We start from the raw sequence: 23,361 nt of genomic DNA on the forward strand, positions 1-23,361 counted from the left end.
AGAATCTCTTGGAAGTAAAGATCAAAACGTGCACCACATTATGGGTTTCCTTACAAGGAATGAAATGTGCCATTATGGAGAATAAGTTCACCGCAAAAAATATGGAATCATGCAATCTATAAGTTCCCTACAAACCTAACACAAAATCCATGATGTTTTCTTGGGGCCTTTTTAAAATTATGAGTAGATACAAACCAACATTTTAACTAGTCCCCTTGGCTACTTTACAATTATTGCGTTCCAATACACATTTTCACACATCCTTATAGATCAAAGGCCAAAAGTAATCCTCACATTACCACAACTATGGTCTTATTAATGCTAAAGTGTCTTGGTAATCCTCCAGAATGCTTCTTAATTAAATTCTTTGGTATTGAGTTCCTTGGAATGCACAATTGATTCCCCTTGAACAACATGTCATCCTAAATCAAATAATCCAGCCCCTTGCTCCTATTAGCCGCTATTGGAAGGTTGCTTGCCTTCCAAGTTTCTGCAAAATCAACGTACATACAAATGCTTCACCTCATCAAATACAATCACTACCACCTATAATACCCCAAAAATGGCACCTTGACATCCTAAACCAATTTTGGTGCATTAGTCTCAAAACATCAATCTCTCAATCGGCAAAGTTCTATTGTACTAGGCATTTCTGATTCTGATTGACTCTACTTGATCTAAGAGTCAATTGCACAAAATCCTTAATCTGCAACAATCACATATCTCCATTTAATTCCTAAATATCGACTCAATTTGGCTAATAAATCCTATTGATCTAATTAATTTAATTAAAGGCCCTAGTGCATTTGATTAAATTAAAAATACCCCTTTAGCTAAATACACATGAATAAAAGGAATTAAATAAATTAAATACCCCCATTTCAATTATTGAGTTTAATTATTCAATTAATTGGAATATGCTATTATGAGGTCATATTTAATTAATAAATCAAATATTTGCTCCAAAATCTTCTCTCCAATTCAGAATTGGAAATATTGAGTTAACTTAATCAAAAAAGGAAATAAAACCAATTAACTGCCTCATCTACTCCAAAAGCAATCAATTAACTCCTCTGAACTCTCAAAAGTTGTTCTCTTAAATGAAAACTTTCCTTTTGAACTAGATTCTCTTTCAATCTTGACCATTTATTTGATTCGATCTCACCGTTGATCAATTCTAGGATTATATAAATTGGGAACTTTTGTCTCTCATTTGGGAGGGAGGATGCAATTTGTGAGTAATCAAACTCTGTCGGTTTGAGAGCTCAACATTTGTGCATTCAAAGCTTTCTCATATTTACTTGCTTTATTGTCTCAGACTCAGTCTAGATTAATATGCATACATTTAATCTAGTTTGTTCTTTCTTTCAATAGATTAAATCTGCATTCCATATAGCTTAAATTCATATCTTTGCATAGAAAATCTCAAAAACATAGCTTAATCTAATTTACTTTCTTAGTTTAATCTTACATCCATATAGCTTAAATCTTTCATTCTTAGATCGGTCTATGGTCACTAAACTCTCGATTTTGAGAGCACATTCAAACCCCATCTAGATAGAAGGGAAAGTTTGAGTCAAACTGGCTTGGTACATATATCATCACTGTTGTGTTTGGATCAGGCGCTTACCAACTCTCAATTACTGAAGAACTACTTAAGGAGTCGATCAACACCCTTCACCTAAAAAGGTTCTACAACTGAGGCATTTTTTGAAGCTCTTTGTACCTTGCTATATGTCTCTAAAAAAAATCCTAAATTTTGCAAAATGTCTAAAAAATGCAAAAAGTCCTGAAAAAATCTATTATACTGGTAAAAACCTAGAAATAGGCCTCTTGATAATACCATAAAAAATGAAAAAAATCAAAAGTACAAAAAAAATTGAAAAAGAAGAAAAAGTGTCATTGATGAAAACCTAGCAAACAGGCATCATGGTAGCAAAAAAGAGAATCTCTACCAAGCAGGTGAAAACCTGGTAAACATATCGCCTCTTGTTCCAATGCAATTTCCATCAGTGCACCTCCTTGCTTCTGTATAGTCGTTCTTTGCTTTCACTTTCCTGCTTTGTGTACTTTGCTTTCTGCAATTCCCTGCTTTAGTTTGCTGCTCTTGCTTGTGCATATGCTCTCAATCATCTTCGAGACATTGCTCGTACCTACATGGATTGAAATTGGTCATAGTCTAGGGACAAACTGCCCGGTCTAGGGGGCAATGTCCTATGCTTTTATAGAGTCTCTCGTGCATCAATCACCAATTTTCCTAACTGAGTCTGCCTATTGTCGCCCTACTACTGATGAGATTCCTCACGAACACTCTGCACTTGCAACATGACAAATTGGTCATAGTTTAGGGGCAACGTACTTGGTCTAGGGGGCAATGTCCTATGCTCTTATAGAGTCTCTCATGCGTCAGTCACCAATTGTCCTCACTGAGTGTGCCTATGGTCACCCTACTACTGATGAGATTCCTCACGAACACTTTGCACTTGCAACATGACATCAATCCACTGAAATTGAAAATTGAAACTGTTTGAGCTATGTTAAGTTTTTCTTTGTGTGTTTTGCTTTTGCTTTGTCATTCCCCTTCAAGCAACTCTGGGATGTCTATCTCTACTAAGAGCAAGGACTTGGGGCATGATCTTTTCTTTGTTTGTTGTGTGTTGGTTTAGTTACAATGATCTAAAGGATACAAATAAAAGGGTTGTCCACTATAAGAGCCTCTATCTCGTGTTGGATGGCCATGTGTACCTCGACTCATTTTATATGGAAACTTTGGTGAGGTTGGTTCTTCTTCGTGCCTATTTGAGCGACTCCTCTATGCTATTGTAAATACAAATGCTCATCCTGAGAAGTGAACGTATGGGTCACTGCAGGTATACTAAGCAAACTTTTGTCCTAGGTCACAAGCGATAAAGGGTTGTTGCGGACAAAATACTTACCGATTACTTAGCATGAGAAGGATCCCTCACATGTCTGGTGTGCTTGTACGCAAGAAACATTATGGTCATCCTAGCATTTATGCTTTGATGCTTATGTTCGCTTGCTAAATCAAAAGGAAAAGATGTTCTGGTCATTCCAGCTTCTTGTGACTTAATGCTTACATCTCATTCTGACAAAACTACAACTCATGTCATATTCATATCCTCATGATAGTCATATCAGTAAGGGTCGTACGACATTCAATGATCTTAATAAAATGCTCTGTGATGAAAACTATACCATAATGGTTCAGTGACCAAGTCAAAGGATTGCCTTCAGTTAGGTTTGCATTGTATTTTCAGGGTTTGCACTTCAATATGGTTCCAATTGCTCATTCACTTGCATCTAACAAAGTGAGAGGTGGAAGGCTCTCCACGCATTGCATCATCATCTCAAATGCACACTTACATAATGTGATGATCCTGGATCCATTTTTAAGATCGGAATCAAAATTTGATACCCTTAAACAGCTCAAAATAGTGACACTCTTTTGCAAATCACTCTCAATCCTTTCTAATCTACTCCACATTCTTTTGAATCTCCAGTATCATCTTTAGCTTCAATTCTATTGCTCTACATTACTATTTTGGTATGTCATCTTTCAATTTCACTCCTGAGGGGGCAAGATGATTACATCATTGAATCAATCAAATCAGAACTCAAAGTCCTCATTGCTAGGGGCATCTCATCACTAGGGGCATACCTAGTACTTATATCTCATTTCAAACTGGGTATTCCGCAACTTATATCCGATGATCTCAAATCTCTAGGGGCATCTATATTCCTTGTATCTCATATCAATCTGCTATTGTCTTATCTATCGATCAGGTCACTGACTTTCTATCAATTATCTTGATCAAACTTATGACAGTTTGTATCAAAGCTCGATGGGCAGGTATCTAGATGTTCTACCTAGACTCCTGAGGGTTAAGTCTCATTCTGGGGATAATCCTACGACTCGTGATGTCTTGTCATCTCTTTTTATGGACCGATATCTAGATGTTCTATCCATAATCCGGAGGATTAAGCTTCGTTATGAAGATAGTCCTGAACTCTCTTTCAATCACCTTTCAATGGACTAGTATCTGGGCATTCTACCTAGACTCCTGAGGATTAAGCATTGTTCTAGGGACAATCCTATGAATTGTGATTGGTCTTGTCATGTCTCAATGGAAAGGTATATGGGCGTTCCACCTAGACTCCTGAGGATTAAGCCTCATCCTGGGGATAATCCTATGACTCATGGTAAGTGCTTGTTGTCATCTATTAATGGACAGGTATCTAGATGTTATATCTAGACTGCTAAGGATTGAGCCTCGTTTTGGGGAAAATTCTATCAATTGTGACAATCTTTGTTCTCTTCGACCGATATCTAGGTGTTCTATTTGGACTCCAGAGGGTTAAACTTCGTTACGGGAGATAACCCTAAAAATCGCATCAATTGGTCTTTGTACCATCAACCTCAGGGCCAATCTTAGTTCTTGTTCTATGCTTCAAACTTTAGACTATTTTTTGGATCAATATGTTGCTCACACATCAATTCAAAGAGGGACAAATGTAATACCACAAAATTGGCACCTTGACATCCTAAACCAATTTCGGTGCATTAGTCTCAAAACATCAATCTCTCAATCAACAAAGTCCTATTGTACTAGGCATTTCTAATTCTGATTGACTCTACTTGATCTAAGTGTCAATTGCAAAAAATCCTTAATCTGCAACAATCACATATCTCCATTTAATTCCTAAGTATCGACTCAATTTGGCTAATAAATCCTATTGATCTAATTAATTTAATTAAAGGCCCTAGTGCATTTGATTAAATTAAAAATACCCCTTTAGCTAAATGCACATGAATAAAAGGAATTAAATAAATTAAATACCCTCATTTCAACTATTAAGTTTAATTATTCAATTAATTGGAATATGCTATTATGAGGTCACATTTAATTAATAAATCAAATCTTCTTTGCAATTCAGAATTGGAAATATTGAGTTAACTTAAATCAGAATAGGAAATAAAACCAGTTCACTGTCTCATCTACTCCAAAATCAATCAATTAACTCCTTTGAACTCTCAAAAGTTGTTCTCTTAAATGGAAACTTTCCTTTTGAACTAGATTCTCTTTCAATCTTGACCATTCATCTGATTTGATCTCCACCGTTAATTGGTTCTAAGATTCTATAAATTGAGAACTTTTGTCTCTCATTTGGGAGGATGCAATTGATGAGTATCAAACCGTTGTCGATTTGAGAACTCAACTTTCTTGCATTCAACAAGCTTTCAATTGCACGTTGTTCTTAGATTACACTCATTTAGATTATATTTCATACATCTAGATTAATTGTTCTTTACTTTCATAGCTTAAATCTGCATTCATATAGCTTAATCATATTTACTTTCTTATCTTAATCTTGCATTGCATGCACTAAAATCCTTCGTGCTTAAATTGGTCTATGGTTACTGAACTCTAGATTCTACGAGCACAATTTCAAACCCCGTCTAGATAGAAGGCAACAAGTCGCCTTGTTCAGACATTCAAGATGAACAATTCCATGTTCATTCTTGGGTGAATCTAACAAATAATGACTATGTTGAAGTGTGTTGTTAAACAAGAGGCCCACATTTAGCACATGCACCACCCTCATCTACAACATCAAATTCCTTCTCATGTTTAGTGCGTCCACAACCTTCTTCGACTTTCCACTTTGGTGCTTTAAAAAAAGTAGAGCTATGCATGAATTCAACCACCACATATGTTGACAGTTCAATATACCTTCACTATGCACGTACTAAAGAGCTTGATGTTCAATATAAAGTAGGAACTCTTCAATAGTAGAGAATGCCTCCACTTCTTTAAGACTTGAATTATGGCATACAATTCCTTGCATAGGCTGAGTGTCTTCTCCGGACATCATCCAACTTTTCACTAAAATATGAAATTGATCTTCCATCTGGACTATGTACAACCCCTATTACGTTGCCACTAGCAACACAATCCACCTAAAAGACCATGTTGAAATCCAATAAGGCCAATACCAATTGCCCCATCACCTTTTTCTTCAAAAACTCAAAACTCTTTTGTGCTTCAGACGTCCAATTAAACTCCTTCTAGTCTCCTCTCATGGTCTTTGTCATTGGTGTTGTACAAATGAAACTAAAACTTATGATGAACTTCAATTTAAAACTTTCCAAGTCATGAAAAGACATCACCTCCTCAATGTCAATTAGTGTTGGACATTTTCGCAATTGGTCTCGCCTTCTCCAAATCTATCTTCAATTCTTCTGTTGAGATGACAAATCCAAATAAACTAGTTCTCTCTTCATGAAACTGCACTTCTTGATATTGATCAGCAACTTTCTTCTCTTAGTTGTTGGAACATTTGTCCATTGTCTCTCAAATTTTTTCTCTTGTTGCGCTCTCTAGGTAAACAAAGACCTTGCCTCGAAAATCATCTAGCGTATGAATGTGCTCGGTGCATTGGTTAGTCCAAAAGACATGCCTAACAACTCATACAACCATTTGTTTGTCTTGAATGCAGTCTACTACTCTTCACCTTCTCAGATTCTAATTTGATGGTATCCACTCTTGAGATCAGTTTTGGTGAAGTACCTAGCACCACTCAAATACAATGATGTCATCCATTCTTGGCAGAGGAAATCTGTACTTAATGGTGATCATGTTGATGGCTCTTGAATCTGTACACATCCTTCATTCCCCATCCTTATTTGGCACCAAGACAGCTGGTATCGCACAAGGGCTTAGTGTAATGACCCCATCTTTTAGCCTTCACATTCTCCAAAGTCTATGTAATGATCCCATCTTTTAGCCTTCACGTTCTCCAAAGTCTAAGTGGAGCATAAGAGGAAATTAAATTAATTTCTTATAGTCATTAAATAAATTAAAAATTAAAAGGTGACTTTATATTTAATTAATTTAATTAATTATTGTATTACAAGGGAGAAGCTTCTAGAGTGTGTATTGATTATTGGAAAGGCTGAAACCTCTAGTAATTTAATTTTCTAGAAGCACAATTAATTATTGTATTGCAAGGGAGGAGTTTCTAGAGAGTGTATTAATTATTGGAAGGGGGAAGCTTCTAGCACTTGCAATTAATTAATATTTTAGTTCCTTCCAGAAAGGTGAAGGAAAAGGATAAATAGGGGTGAAAGGCTCATTGTTGAGCATCGGATTTTTGTGAATGACATTTGATAAGAGCTTGGATGTGTGAATCACATATCTTTCTTGGCAATAGAGGACGTTCATCCTCTCTTGTAACATTCTAGAAGTCATTCCCTTGGGGTTTGGCCTTTGGAATACATTGCTTGTACTTGATTTCATCATGTGAAGCCTCACCCAATTCGTCATAGTACCAATGAGATAATTGCATTATGGTGATTTTAATTCTATGTTTGATACACTTTTGAGACTGTAGGGTTATGTCATTTTAATATCTGCATTTTGATTATCCGCAATTACCTCTGCATATTATGACCTAATTGATGCATTTAATGATTCTACTTCATGTTGTAAGCTATTGACATTGCTTTAATAGAAATTGAATGGTAGAAATGCTTGTAATATAAGAAGGTAATGTTGAAGTGGAAATTAGAGTTAAAAGATAAATTTTGTTATGCATTGAGACCTAACCCACATACCTAGGGATTCAATAGTTATGGATTCAGCATCTTGTCGTAGAATATGAAGTTATTCAAAATATTAAATTGACCATGTTATGTTGATAAGTAAAGTTTAGTTTTATAGTATTTTGAACATTTTACATGGAAATTGTTAGAAGAAGTAATGTAATTAAAAGGAATGAAGTATGGAACTCAAATGTCAAATGTGATATGTAAGTTTTGATATTTTAATATTTTGAAGGTTATATTTGAAATGATTAAGAAAGGGAAAGTTAATTTGAGATGATGAAATATATGCAAGCCTAATGTTGAATGAGATAATGATTTATTTTACATATGCTTATATGATTTTCTTGGACTATTCATGCTCGAGTTTAGTGTGCAGGAATTTGACCATGGGTTAAAGGGGAATTAAGGCTCAAACTACTACAAACATGACATAGCCAAGGTTGAATCAGTGGAAAAGATCCAAACCTCATTGTAATGTGTTTTATTTCGTATATGTGAATTGTATGTGTGCGTAGTAGCCTAGTTCATGTATTATTGTAAAATAAGTTTTTTTTTTTTTTAATATAATGTGATATTTTGTGTGTGTCACTTGACACTTGTGCTTGTTACGTGAGCGACATGTTATTAGTCAATGGATCATGTGGCCCCCTTATTCCATGATAAATGCCTCAATTGAGGAATTTGATTATTGCCTTAGTCAGTAAAAGGGACAAAGTCATCACCTTGGGGAAGTTGAAATTTGAATCACCTAGCTTTGGGAGAGTCATAAAGTAACTTTAAGGTAAGTTGTGATTAAAATCAACCCTACCCATGTTAGTACTATAGGTTAGGGAGCTATTAATGACCCCTAGGGTGTCTAGTGGACCTAGGAGACCCCATAAAAATGGCATTCTTTATGGAATCCGAAAATGAGAAGGATATATAGAGGTAGGACTAAATGAGAAAACTACTTGGCCACTCTCTAAATCTTAGAGACAGTTAGGTTTTGGAGGGAGAGGGAGTGGAGCTCTACTGCAACTATCCTTACCCTAGCTTGGACCAAGGTTGGTATCTCAAACTTGCTTCTTTTCAATTTCTTTTTTTTAGCATGGTTAAGCAAATCTGCAAGAGTGGAGTTTACCAATGGAGTATGCATTGCATTGCATTGTGGAGTAGCATTCATGTGAATGTTTGAATGGTGTTCATTCCATGTAGATTAGTGTGACACCATTGTGCATCTTGTTGTATTGTGTCGAATATTGTGAGTAGGAGGTTTGGATTTCCTCCATTTCCTTGTTGTATTATGGGTGTTGATATTGTGTTGTGATAATGTGATGTGCTCTTGAAAATTTCTTGTTTTATTTCTACTTGGTTTTGTTTTCTTGTTTGTGCTTGAGTGTTGTTATGGGTGTGGGACTTACACTCACCCTTGTGGGAAGGGAAGAGAAGTCCAGGGTGAACGGGCAGAAGTTGGATTGCATAGTTGAGGACCTTGGAGTATGGGCTCCATTGTATGCCATTGTCATATTCATATTTTGCCTTGGGGGAGGATAAGAAAAAAATAAAAGAAATGGTGAGGAAGGAAGTAACTGAAGTATGGGTTTGTAGGAAGCTAAAGCTGTTGGTTGTGTGTGGTGGAGGATGTTGTGTTGGTAGTGTGTGCGGTGGAAGATGTTTATGAAGCCCCGAAAGGGCATGATATTATGAAGCCCCGAAAGGGCCTTGTATTTTGTTGATTTAGCCCCGAAAGGGCCTTGTATTTTGTTGATTTAGCCCCGAAAGGGCATGAGTTTTATGGCAAATATGATATGAAATGGTAAACCTCCTCGTGTTTCCACCTTCACCCTATGTTCAAGGTTCCAATGGTGAGCCTTTGTGAAATATCCTTGGGATGGGATTTGTTGCAGTTTTGTTATGTGGTGTATATGTTTCTTACAAGTGTGTATGTGGATTTCGTTTGAGCCTTGTTCCCCTAGCGCGGGGGTGGTCTCTTTGAGGCCTATGGTTGGGTGGAAAGCACCCATGGTCCTTGTTGTTTTGTTGTGATGCATTTGCAGGTTCTTAGAGAAAAATCTTGGAAACTTGGAGTCCTTGTTATCTTCCTTGTGCATAGGAGGAGAAGACAATATTGCATTGAGATGAGATAGAGAGAAAAACTCCATTTTGTTATGTGAGCCTAAATGTATTGTAAGAGAAAGCTACTGTCTTAGTTTGATTGTCAATGGAAAGGTTGTGAGTGCTCATGTGTAGTAAAAGTATTTTCCATTGTGTATATTATGATATGTTGACTTCACCACCTTTTTGTGTATCATGAGGGTATCACTGAAGATAATTCATTGTAATAATATTGTTGTTTTATTGGATGGTAACACCAATCAGAGATCCAAATTACTTGATGCTCTTGAGTGGAATGCAAAAGAAATTTGATATCATAGAAGAGATAATATTTATAGGAAGGATTATCCTGGTGGATTGCTATTATCATTTTAGTTCCATTGTTTACCAATTGTGAATGTACATTCAAATCTAGATTTGCATAAGAAGATAATGTTGAGAAAATGGTTTCTAAATTTCATAACTCATAGATAGGGATAATCCAGATAATTTCATATAAAGTCTTGTCATGAAATGTTTAGTTATTGGATTAAGTTTAATGTTTTGAATGGTAAATGAATCACAATTTTAAAACTATACTTAGTTTATAATTATCTCCTAATTATCGTTGCAATAACTTACCTTAAATATCAAGTGAATAATATAGAATGTATAAGAGCATAAGAATCACTTGCTGTAGGTGTTCATTTATCTTTCTGGATTTTGTATGGGAATGCAAAATTAATTCCTAGGTCTATTACAGACCAATAAAATATTCAAAAAGAACCATCCAATCCCATGCAAGGTATTAGTAAATGCAAGAGACTAAAGTAGATCTGATATACTCTAATTCAATGACAAAGAAAGAAAGAGCATGCTTATTTAATATCAATAATAATACTAAAAAAAGAAATTGCATGGCACCAAGCGCCATCCTCATAAAAGTTTAAAGAAAAGAAAACAATAAAAAAAAATACAATTCAAAACTTTACAAGGGATAGTGGTACACATGGCGCCTACCCTTCTTAATTGTTTTGGGAAGGCTAAAGCTTGTCCATGCTTTTGACATGACTTAAACCCACTCTTCAGGCGACCAGCATTAAAAGAGATGGAAAACCAAGAAAAGGTAATCATGCTAGTTGCTGACTTTTACCTAGCAAAAAATACGTTTATGACTCCTTTCTGACTCATCATGTCAGCAACTCTTCCCTAGGCGCCTAATGCTTGGTAAAGTGAAAAGTTATCAATTACACTTCCACCCATCAACTCACATATAAAGTAGGACAAGGGAAAATTTTGCAAAGTGTTAAAAGTTGAAATGAATGCCATAGGTCGAATTTTCCTTGTGGGACAAGCTACCATTTGACTTGATTGTCCTCTTGATGTCCTAGGGGGATGTGACTGATGTCACCCCACTTTGGGAAAAGTAAAAAGGTACGTGAACTTCTAATGGGAGAAGATTTTGCATTTTTTAAAAATATAGATATATGTATATAGATAGTCTATAGGGTGGCAGGTTTCTTAGCCTCATAGGATAAGGGAGAACTTATTATATTAAAATTTGAGTTAGTAAATCCTATGCAAACTTCATGTTTTAATTTTTGATGTTGTCATTGATTAGTGTTAGGATTTAGGAATAGCTAGACACTAGGAATTGACATTTATATTCTTAGTGGGGTAATCTCGTATGGGTCATTCTAATATTCTTGGGATTAGAATATTATAAGAAATCAATTATTTTATAGGGGAATATGATCATAAGATAAAATAAGAAAGTAATTATAAGATATAAGGAAAATGGCCAAAGTAATAATGTTCAAAATAAATAATTATCATTAGTTAGTCATTCACATAGATTGCTAGTTAGCAAGCATTCACTAACATGTATTGGTAGTATGTTAATGTAGTATGGTTAGGATATAAGTAGTATAAATGGGAACAAGTTAGTTAGTAATTAAACGTTCATGGGTTTGAAGGTATTACTGAAGGCAAGTAAATCATAATGTGTAAATGGACATAGATAAATCGGTAGTAGCTATGGTAGCATATAACTGATCAATTGAGGAGTAACTAGTACCAGTTAGAGAGTGTTAGTTGGTCCAAGATTATCATTGAAAAAAAAAAAATAGTTGTGTTTCGTCTTGTAAATCTCGGGCATGACACATCATTTTGGGAATTAATATAATTTCAGCATCGGTTCCATCTTTAGTTTGCATAAAAAATCTATTTCGGCAATTGGTTTAGTTTTTGGGCATTCCAGGGTGCCCATTACAGTGGTATCAGAGCTATAAGTCCTACCATCTTGTGGAGATCTTCAGCATCTATGTTTGAGCATGCCATGAGGGCTTTATAATTTTCGCAATACCAGAGCAAGACAAAGTAGGAGCTCAGACTTGCAGAATGAACAGGGTAGTTCATCTGTGTAGAGGGACATACAATCCAATCATACAGACACGGAAGAGACATTCTTTGCACAAGACAGCAGTATGGGTGACCGAGATGATAGGAATACCGGTCCAAATCAAAAAAATGTAATGTTCAGGTTATTGGGTACATTAGAGGAGGGGCAGCGGATGCAACAAGAGCAGAATAGGGCGAATGGATATGATGTTGCAGCTAATGGCTAGACAGATGGTCATCAATATTAATCCAAGTGATGCCAACAATGGAAACAACAATAATAGGGGCAATGATAATGGAGGCCGAGACAACATTAATGGTAACAATGGACATGACAACAATGGCAATGAGGCTGATAACTTTAGACATGTTGCACGCCCAGCTCAAGACCTCTTCTACCCACCTTCCCACCCAAAGATCCAGTTCAGCCGATTAATGAACCGCAGATTGTGGAGTTACAGGATCAATTCAGGAGGGATTGGGAGGCTAGTGGACCGGAGTTTCAGGCAGACATTTCTCTCAAAGATTACTTGGACTTGAGGATGAGACACATGCCCAGATCAGGAGGAAGAAGTCAAAACCTTGAGCTGAGAAAGAAAGTTGGGAAACTTTCTTTACCTTATCATGATGCTTCAGGGAAGATGACCGCACGAGCTTGGGTGCAAAAGATGGATACATACTTGCAACTGAATCCTATGCCTGAAGAGGAGGCTATAAAGTATGCGGCTATTCACTTGGATGGACTGGCACATGAGTGGTGGCACCATGGCATGGTAACCTTGGGACATAATCAGATCACATCTTACGAAGAGTTCCCTGAGAAGTTCATAGAGAGATTTGATACCAGGGATCCCGAATTACAATTTAAGGAGTCGGCACAACTCAAGCAATGGGGATCAGTTGAGATGTATTTTAGTGAGTTTCAGAGGTTAGATGTGTTGGTCACAAATATTTTAGAGAGGAGGTTAATAGTGTTGTTTATGGATGGACTCTCAAAACCCTTGCGAGGATGGGTCAAGGGGCATGACCCAGCTACATTGCAGGAGGCCACTAAAAAGGCTCATGACTTAGCACCTTCTTCATTTAGGAGCAAATTTCAGCACAAGGATACTTATATGAAAAAGGACAAGGAGAAGGACAAAAAACCTTTTCCCAAGGATGCTCAACCCAAAAGAGATAAGTTGGATAATGACACCTTGAATGATTTAAGAAAGAAGAAGTTATGTTTTCATTGCAGAGAGCCTTGGGATTTATCTCATAAGTGTCCTCTCAAGGCTAAGGCAAATCAAATGGAGTATTTCCCAGCAAAAGAGTCACAGTCAGAGAGGGAGGATCAGCGCTCTGATTCAGATGAGGATAGCACTACAGAGGAGAGCAGCTTCCTAAGGATGAGAAGTCATTAGCTCGATTAACGGGGGCTCAAAAGGCAATCACATTCAAGGTCAGAGGTACTATCCAAGGGCAAAAAGTGATCTCACTCATTGACACTGGGGCTACACATAATTTTATAGATGCACAATTGGTAGCCAAGAGAGGTCTACAGACTGAGGAGCACGTCGGATTTAGAGTTATGGTAGCTAATGGTGACAAACTATTATGCACTCAGAAGATATCTAATCTCCACATCAGGTTTGGAAATGGCTATGAGTTGGAAGATGAGTTCTATGTGGTAGACATGGGAGACTATGATGTCATCCTCGGCATGGTATGGATGGCCTCGCTAGTAGAGTTCACACTTAACCTAGCAAAATTGGAGATGAAGTTTCAGCATGAGGGAAGAATTGTTGTACTTAGAGGACTTTCAGATGGGAGTTGCAGAGTAGTTTCCCTGAGGAGAACGCAAAGACTCTTTCGGCATAATAACATAGAGTGGGCAGCAAAATGTTTCACTATGCCAACTTCACAAGAGCCACAGGTGAAGAGTCATCCACCAGATATTCAGGAGATACTTGATAGGTATTTGGCGAGATTCAGCATGGGGTTCCTCCTGACAGATGGATAGAGCATGTTATTGAGCTCGAGGAGGGAGCCAAACCAGTCATGATTGCTCCCTATTGTCATCCTAAGAAACATAAGGATGAGATAGAGAAGGCAATTAAGGAGTTCTTGGAAATAGGGTATATCAAACCTAGTAAGAGCCCCTTTGCTTCAATAGTAGTGTTGGTAAAGAAGAAGGATGGGACGATGCGCATGTGCATCGATTACAGGGCATTAAACAAGAAGACCATTGAGAACAGATATCCCATCCCACAAATAGATGAGCTAATTGATGAGTTACATGGTGCATGTTTTTTTACAAAGATTGATCTATGGTCAGGGTATCATCAGATCAAGATGAGGGAGGAGGACATTAAGAAGACAGCTTTTCGGTGTCACTATGGTCATTTCGAGTTTTTGGTTATGCCATTTGGGCTAACCAATGCCCCTGCTACATTCCAGAGTTGCATGAATCAGGTATTCAGGAAGCAACTTAGGAGATTTGTCTTGATTTTCTTTGATGAAATTTTAGTCTTTTGTAAGACTTGGGAGGAGCATTTACAACATCTTGAGATGGTGTTGTCCACTTTGGAGGAAGAGTCACTGTATGCCAAAGAATCTGAAAGTGCGAGTTTGGGATGACTGAGCTACTATACCTTGGGCATATCATTAGCGCAGATGGAGTTTAGGTAGATCCTGAAAAGATTAGGGCTATTGTTGATTGGCCTACTCCTACGAATCTTACACAGCTTAAGGGATTCCTTGGTCTTTGTGGATTTTACAAGAGATTTGTTAAAAGATTTTCACAGATCGTTGCACCCTTGACAGACCTTACCAAGAAAGGGGCCTTCACATGGACAGAGGCAACTCAAAGAAGCTTCAATCATTTCAAGAAGGTGATGTCATCATGTCCAGTACTAGCTCTACTAGATTTCACAAAGCCATTTGAGCTTCATTGTGATGCGTCAGGAGATGGGATTGAGGCGGTCTTGATGCAGGAGAAGCATCCCATTGTTTTTGAGAGTAGGAAGCTTCGTGGAGTGGAGAGGAGCTATTCCATCTATGATCGGAAGATGTTGGCTATAATGCACGCATTGGCTAAGTTTCGGTCCTACCTAGTTGGGGAAAAGTTTGTCATCAAAACCGATCACAACAGCATCAAATACTTCATGAGCCAACATGATTTGAATGATAGACAACAAAAGTGGATTACGAAGTTACAGGCCTATGACTTTGACATTGAGTTTGTCAAAGGTAAGAAGAATGTGGTGGCAGATGCTTTATCCAGGAGACCTCATATTTATGCTCTAGCTGAGATTACAGGGGATTGGAGAAATAAGATCATAGAAGAGTATGCGAGGGACGCTTGGACTTTTGGAGTAATTGCAAGCACCATACATGATGATCGTTATGTGGTGATGGACGGATTGATAAAGTTTCAGGGTAGGATATATTTGATTCCTTCATCACAGTTTCGGGAGGTAATACTGAAGGCATTTCACGATGCCCCTACAGTTGGACATCCAAGGGTCTTTAAGACCTATAGGCAGATCTGTGAGCGGTTTACATGGAAAGGGCTCAAGGAAGATGTTCAGAAGCATGTCAAGGAATGTGCAATTTGCCAGCAGAATAAGGGAGAACACACATATCTTGCAGGGTTGTTACAGCCTTTGCCCATTCCGAATAAGAAATAGGAAAGTATTTCTATGCACTTCATCATCGGGTTACCACGAGTACAAGGGAAAGATTGCATCTATGTGATAGTTGACCGGCTGACAAATTTTGCTCACTTCTTTGCTATTCCATCCACTTACACAGCAGCACAGGTGGCCGATCTTTTCTTCAGAGAGATATTCAGGTTACATGGGTTACCGAGTTTCATTGTCAATGATCGGGACAGTAAATTCATGAGTACTTTTTGGCAGGAACTGTTTAGGTTGTGTGGCACAGATCTTACACCTAGCACTAGTTATCATCCACAGACAAATGGGCAGACAAAAATTGTGAATAAATGGGTGGAAGGATATCTAAGGAACTATTTGACTGCACAACAGAGAGCTTGCGTCAAATGGCTACATATGGGAGAGTATTGTTATAAAACCATTTATCATATGTCCATCAAGATGACTCCATTCATGGCACTGTACGGTTATGAAGCACCTAGTTTCATGGATCTGGTTTTTGGGGATAGTCGAGTGCCCAAAGCAAAACACTACTTGCAGGATAGTCAAGATATTTTGAGGGTGCTCAAGGAGAATATATAGCAAGCCCAAAATCAGCAGAAATTGTATGCAGACCAGCACCGGATAGAGCGCAGTTTTGAGGTTGGGGATATGGTTTACCTGCGGCTACAACCATACAAACAATCATCACTCAAGAAGAGCAGAGCAGAGAAGTTGAAGCCTAGGATTTATGGTCCCTACAAAGTGATTCGCAAGGTGGGCGAGGTTGCTTACGAGATTGAGCTTCCAGAGATTAGTCGGGTACATAATGTGTTTCATGTGTCAAGGCTTAAGAAAGCCATCGGTCAAAGAGTTGTGCCTTCAGCAAAATTACAACCATTAGATGAGGAGGGAAAGCTCGTATTACTTCCTGAGGCTATTCTGGATACTAGGGAAAGGACTCTGTGAAGCAGGTTGATTAAAGAATATTTAGTCAAATGGAGATATCTGCCAAAGGAAGATGCTACTTGGGAGAGTGAGCAGGTGCTACAACAAACAGACTAAGATTGCTTGAGGACAAGCAATTTCAAGGAGGGCGGATTGTAATGACCCCATCTTTTAGCCTTCACATTCTCCAAAGTCTATGTAATGACCCCATCTTTTAGCCTTCACGTTCTCCAAAGTTTAAGTGGAGCATAAGAGGAAATTAAACTAATTTCTTATAAAGTCATTAAATAAATTAAAAATTAAAAGGTGACTTTATATTTAATTAATTATTGTATTACAAAGGCGCAGCTTCTAGAGTGTGTATTAATTATTGGAAAGGCGGAAGCCTCTAGTAATTTAATTTTCTAGAAGCACAATTAATTATTGTATTGCAAGGGAGGAGTTTCTAGAGAGTGCATTAATTATTGGAAGGGGGAAGCTTCTAGCACTTGCAATTAATTAATGTTTTAGTTCCTTCTAGAAGGGTGAAAGAAAAGGATAAATAGGGGTGAAAGTCTCATTGTTGAGCATCGGATTTTTGTGAATGACATTTGATAAAAGCTTGGATGTGTGAATCACATATCTTTCTTGGCAATAGGGGACGTTCATCCTCTCTTGTAACATTCTAGACGTCATTCCCTTGGGGTTTGGCCTTTGGAATACATTGCTTGTACTTGATTTCATCATTTTGGGAATTAATATAATTTCAGCATCAGTTCCATCTTCAGTTTGCATAAAAAATCTATTTCGGCAATTGGTTCAGTTTTTGGGCATTCCAGGGTGCCCATTACACTTAGGCTTCCCTAGATTAGTCTTTGCTTCATCAACTCCTGCAAATGTCAACTTATCTCCATCGTGCCACTTTGTTGGGAAAACTAGCTCCAGGTATGAGGTCTATGTGATCGCTGATACTCTGAATTTGTTTGGTGGAAGTCCTTCCGGAACATTTTCTGAAACAAGATCTCAGTACTCCTTGGGTAACTCTGAGACTTCCTTCTGTGGTACTTCATTTTGCAGTTATAACCCCTGGAGAGCTTCAGCCCCTTCCAATTCTATTAGAAGAGTTTACATCCAAGACCCATGAGATCTTTCCAATGACAGAGGATAATAAGCAGGAAACCCCAAAGGTTTAGCCTGGGTCTCCAAGGATACCCATGGCTTCAAGTTCAGGACAGCGTCCTTAAAATGAGGAGGTTGGGACTTCGGCCCCTTCCAATTCTATTAGAAACAATGATGCTTCACACAGACATTGAGGGATGCTTAGAAGAATATTGAGGCTCCTAGGAGCACATTCAAGGAGAGAAAGCCTTCAAAGAAGTTTTCTAACTACATAGCATTCATGAGCAGCATCACAGAGCATTTCAGTGTTCAAGAAGCAGTGGATCAACAGGTGGCTGATAGATTGATGCAAACTTCCTTTCTTGCCAAGAGGGTGTGTCCAGTTTTTTTGGCTTGGATAAAAAAATTCGCATACATTCAATATAAATATGTAGGAAAATTCAAGTTGTTCGAGTTTATCCTTTATTTCACTTTAGTTGAAAAACTTTTATTTAGTTTAATAAATCCAAATAAAGTGTAGATGAAAATATAAGTTATCTTCCATATCATTCTTATAAGCGAAAAGAATCCTTTTGTAATTGAAGATGACTTTTGAAAAGATCAAATTTTTAGCTAGCTTACTATAAAGATACCAGCAAGCTAGAAAGATTGAATACATACTCAGTAGAGTGAATCTCTGTGTAGCTGTAAGTAACATCAGTTTTGGAGGTTACCATGTAAGTTTTTTTAAGGGATGAAAAAAAGATTTCAAGGGGTAGATATCTATGCATGCTTATATATTTTGAAGTTTTGATCGTTGTGTGACTAATGCAATGTTAATTGTATAATTTTGTTCATCTTAAACTAGGCCATTGATCATTTTGTATGAAATTTCAAATTTTCTTCGCAAAGAAATTCAATTTCCCCCAACAAAATTGTTTATTTTGAAATGTGCCCAGCTGCTAAGAAAGTACTGAAAAGCAGAAAAAGAAAAACTCATTTCTCTCTCTGATAATTGTAGTTTTCTAAATGTATTAGGAAACTTGTTTCCGAGGCAGTTATGTAAATTTTGCTAGCTGGGAAAGTTGTGGGCTTCCCTGAGAATACTGTACATTGTTCCCCTGATGTCCAACTCAGAAGCACAATTTCAGAAAAAATCACCAGAGAGATTGTGTCCAGACAAGCAATGGAAAAAGTAGTAGGAAAAACTCTTCACAGCTGAGAGGATATTGAGGGTGATAGTAAAATTCTAGAAATTTAATTTTGGGACTTTCCTGGACACATTTTCTCTGACAGACAGATTTCAAGATACTGCAAAGAATCTATTATTTCTAGGTGTGTTTGCCGCCTGGATTATCAATACTCTTTGGCTGTGAAAACAATTAATGCACCAGATATCAAACACATGAAAAAAGACCCAATGCAAGACTTTCCAAATAGATAATAGATCAAGAGACGATTAAACTACACCTCTGTAAAATTTTAGAAAGACAGTGAGACAGTGTTACCGCCAAACGCAATGAAAAAGTAGCAGGACACTAACAGTGCAACACAAAGCAGCTTTAAACACTGAAATCAAATACAAAATCATGCACCATTTTCAAGTCACATAGCACATCCCTGGATCATATTATAATTTTATCAACAATTATGTACTAGACAGATGATAAGAAATAGTAAATGATAGTTGCCAGGAAACACCATGGTAAGTTGTAACATGGACCACATACCTATCCTTGTACCCACAATTTTTGGTGACTACATTTATAATTAATACAGCTGTCCCCTTATTCCTTTGCTCACAAACAATGTTTGATTGGCATCCCCATCCCCTACGAGTACCTTGGCATCTCTGTGTAACCACGGGGCTCCAAGATTTGCTACATTGTTTCAATTAAGGAATCAAATATAGCTAGATACAAACACCCAACAAAAACAAGTGCAAAATAGACCTATAATAAAGACCTTGCCAAAAATATCAAATAGACCAAAATGTCTCTTAAAATATCCAAGCACACGCACTTAGACCACAGACAAACCAGATGCCAAATTTTCATATGAAAACCCCTTGTGAAAACTAACGGAGACTTAATTCCACTCATCTTGGATAATTCAAATCACGTATTCCCATGTTTCAACCTCATGACAAAGAACAAAATGTAAATCAATCGTTGGCGATCTGCCTAAACGTCACATGCCATCATGTAAGATACATGTCCAAATTTCATTTTCAAATTCAAAGTGGCAATATTAATTTTTTGAAGGGAGCAATGATGATGGTGGCACTCGTAAGAAATGACCTCCCACATGTATTATATATAAATGTATGTTGGCATACATGCAGATGTATATAGATACATGTACACATGCATACACATGTATATATATGTAGATATGTATATTATTACATTCATATACATATACATGTATGTGTATATACTATATATGTATGTATGTTTTCTAAATAGATGTAAAACAAGGTGTTGTGTTGTAACAATAATCTGGTTAATCAAAACTGAGACTAGCTAACGGCGAGTGCCAAATTTATAGTATGGGCTATATTCGAATATGACCTATTTTTTATGTTATCCGGGCTTTCTGAGACAGACTACTAGTATAGGCGTGCACAAATCATTACAGAGTGGTTCTAGATCTCTAAAAACCTATTTGAAGGAGAAAGAGGGCAGAAAAAACATTCAAAACAAAATAACATGACAGCGTACCTTCAAACTGCCATTGCAGGCACAAGGGGCTTCCATATTCTTCTCATCATCTTCTTCTTGACAGATTCTGCACTCGGAATTAAGCTTAACCCCAATAACCCCACCTTCAGATGTACCACCAAATGTCTCGTATTCTTTGTGTGAAGAAGACCCACCTGGAATCAGCGGAGCCCCTTCATCATTCTCATCTTTGGGGCTCGTAAGCCCATCTTTCACAGTCCCCGATGGGGATGATGGAAAACCATTTCCATTAGGAATTCCGAAAGTGGAAGGAGTTATAAGACGATCCACATACAGCACCAAATGATCCCCCATTCCGATTGGTTTCTTTATCCCACTCTTCAACAGCACTTCCTACTAGATTCTATCTCTTCACTACCTTTGTGGATCAATATCTATTGAATTCCCTTACTTCTCCGTTGGATCAAATATCAATTGATTGTGTTTGTCCTTGCCCAGTGCAATTCTATTGCCCGAAATCTTTGACACCCACGAATCTCTCCAACGTATCTAAACCGTTTCAAATACTGTGAAAATTATAAATCCGAGACCACATTTCTGCTGCTCGGATGACCCAATTCTGAATCTGAAAACACCCAATGAATTTAGAGCAATTAAATTAAACTGGGTTACATCTCATAATGTCATCGATGATCACGAAGGACATTGAAATGTCCAAAGATGTGACAGGATGAATTGTTCAAAGCAATAGTGAACTTGTGCCACATTGAAATTTCCTAGGGGCCAATAAGGTTACGGGAGCGGGAGGTTCGGGACTGATTTTGTCAGCTATGGATGTAATTGAAGCGCGTAGGAGGTAAACGTGGGACCCTTGCCCATCTTCATATCGTAGACATTCCCATGAATGGCTCTATTTCAACGCCCTCCATTAGGGTCCGTTTGGTCACTGGAATACAACCGGAATAGGAATAGGAAATTAGAATATGATTTGTATTCTTTGTTTGGTGCATGAAATAAGAATAGAGAATAGGAATACGTATTCTCATTTTAGCTCTAAAATGAGTTTTTGTCCATTCCAAAAAAATCCATAATTGGAATTGTTATTCTTGCATTCATTTTAACTTTCTCAAATTTGATTAAATTTTCAAATCTGCTTTGACCTCGGGTGAGCGCTGGAACTTTGTTTTTAATATTTTCAAATATTTCAGCGATTTTTCAATGGTGTCGATTGCATCTTCAGAAATATTTTCAATTGGCGCCGATTGCAAGTTAACCCTATTCCAATTTAAGCTTGCATAACCAAAGAAGGGATAAACAAGATTGGATTGCATTTTTCCATTCCTATTCTTCATTCTCCATTCTCATTCAAATTTTATATTCTAATTCTCAATTCCTACGCTTGCAACCAAATGGGCCCTTAGAGTTAAGCCGAGTTTAAACCACAAAGGTCGGAAAACTCACAATAAATGTAGCTTTCTAATTACAAAATTAGATGGATATTTTCAAACGGGATTTTAATCACATAAATGAAATCTTGTGATTTTCTGGAAAAAAAAAAAATGTTTCGTGGAAAATGAAGGTGGAGGTGGATCAATTATTTATGGAAAGAGTGAAGAGTTCAACATAATGAGTAATTATTTTTACTTACATTGGAAATGTATTCATAAGGGAAATAAGTGGGCCTAATGTGCACTAAACAAGTAAGCAACACAAAAAGTGAGTTGTCTCATATGATGAGTTTTCATTTAATAGTGAAAATATGTCTGTAGAATTTGTTCAATGTTGATCGGTCATTGGAGGATACGAGAGAAGTTGTGAGAAGATAGAGTTTTTTGAAGACAATGAGTAAAGAAAATGTGATCAATAGATGAAGGACTGGTCAAAATTTAGTGTTTGGTGTTTAAGGAGTGGAAAGTTGAGGAGAAAGGTCAAAGTGTATGGTTTGGACCACTGATAGGTCTTGAAGGTATGAGAGTCTGAGCGATCAAAGGGAACCTAGTGTTGATCCAAGAAGGTGAGTTTGAATAAAGTCTTTGAGCATGGTAATAGAAGATGATGTTCGGAGTTGTGTCTCCCTCTTGAGGAGTGAATTAGCCTATTACATTATTGGGTCAAATGGCCTCCTCATCAGTCTTGGTAGCAAAGTTGGTTGAATCCTAAATTAATAGTCCCTAAATGTTGATTGATTAAGTTAATAAAGAAAAGGCCTTGAATGGAAAGTTATTTTGGATCTCCCAAATAGGTATTGGTGACCTAATGTTGTTATTGAGATGATATGATAGAGGAACCTATCATATATATTCCATGACTAAGTATTGATCGTATTTTTGTTGATAGCACAAATTGATTTATGTTCATTTACAGTTTTTCTTTCAAATTAAAAAGTATCACATCACACTAAATTTGTTGAATCATTAATTATTAAGGCAAAGGGATGGATTTCCACATGAAAATCAAAGATTTCAAGGCATTAGATGTATTTATCTTCATAAGAAAAATAAAGATATTTATGTTACCCATATAAGCATTAGAGCGAATTCAATCATAAAGCAAGTCACTCCCATCATTTTTTTTTAAATGCACAACCACTAATCTTTTCATCAACCTTACAATTAATCATTTCATTGATCCATTAATGGAGTCCATTATCCCCCATGACCAAAATTTCCATTGGCCCTATAACTAACCTTCACAATCCACCTCCTATTATTGAGAAAGCAATTCTAAATCAAGTGTTAATTAGTTCATAATTATGTACACCACATGTTAATATAATTGTGTCTATTATGATCTTAAAAGTAGAGTAACTCAAAGACAATATAAGGAGATAGTTTTCTAACCATCTATGGAAATCTATAGTGGGATGTACAATTGTTGGTAGAGTTTTAAAGCCCATGTAATGCACTTGGGAAAG

General features: G+C 37.1%; 1 protein-coding gene across 1 annotated transcript in view; it reads right to left on the reverse strand.

The window, feature by feature from the left end:
- Nucleotides 1–21,098, reverse strand: part of LOC149535622 (uncharacterized) — a 46,916-nt gene extending 25,818 nt beyond the window's left edge. The window contains exon 1 of the mRNA XM_089807225.1: nucleotides 20,487–21,098. Within this exon, the coding sequence (XP_089663351.1) occupies nucleotides 20,487–20,801 (315 nt within the window). The 5' untranslated portion in view covers nucleotides 20,802–21,098. The remainder of the gene's footprint in view (nucleotides 1–20,486) is intronic.
- Between the last annotated feature and the right edge of the window lie 2,263 nt (nucleotides 21,099–23,361).

The sequence above is a fragment of the Cupressus sempervirens genome, chromosome 10, assembly GCF_028749045.1.
Source record: "Cupressus sempervirens isolate cs-2001-9-10 chromosome 10, ASM2874904v1, whole genome shotgun sequence".
In the NCBI taxonomy this organism is placed as follows: Eukaryota; Viridiplantae; Streptophyta; class Pinopsida; order Cupressales; family Cupressaceae; genus Cupressus; species Cupressus sempervirens.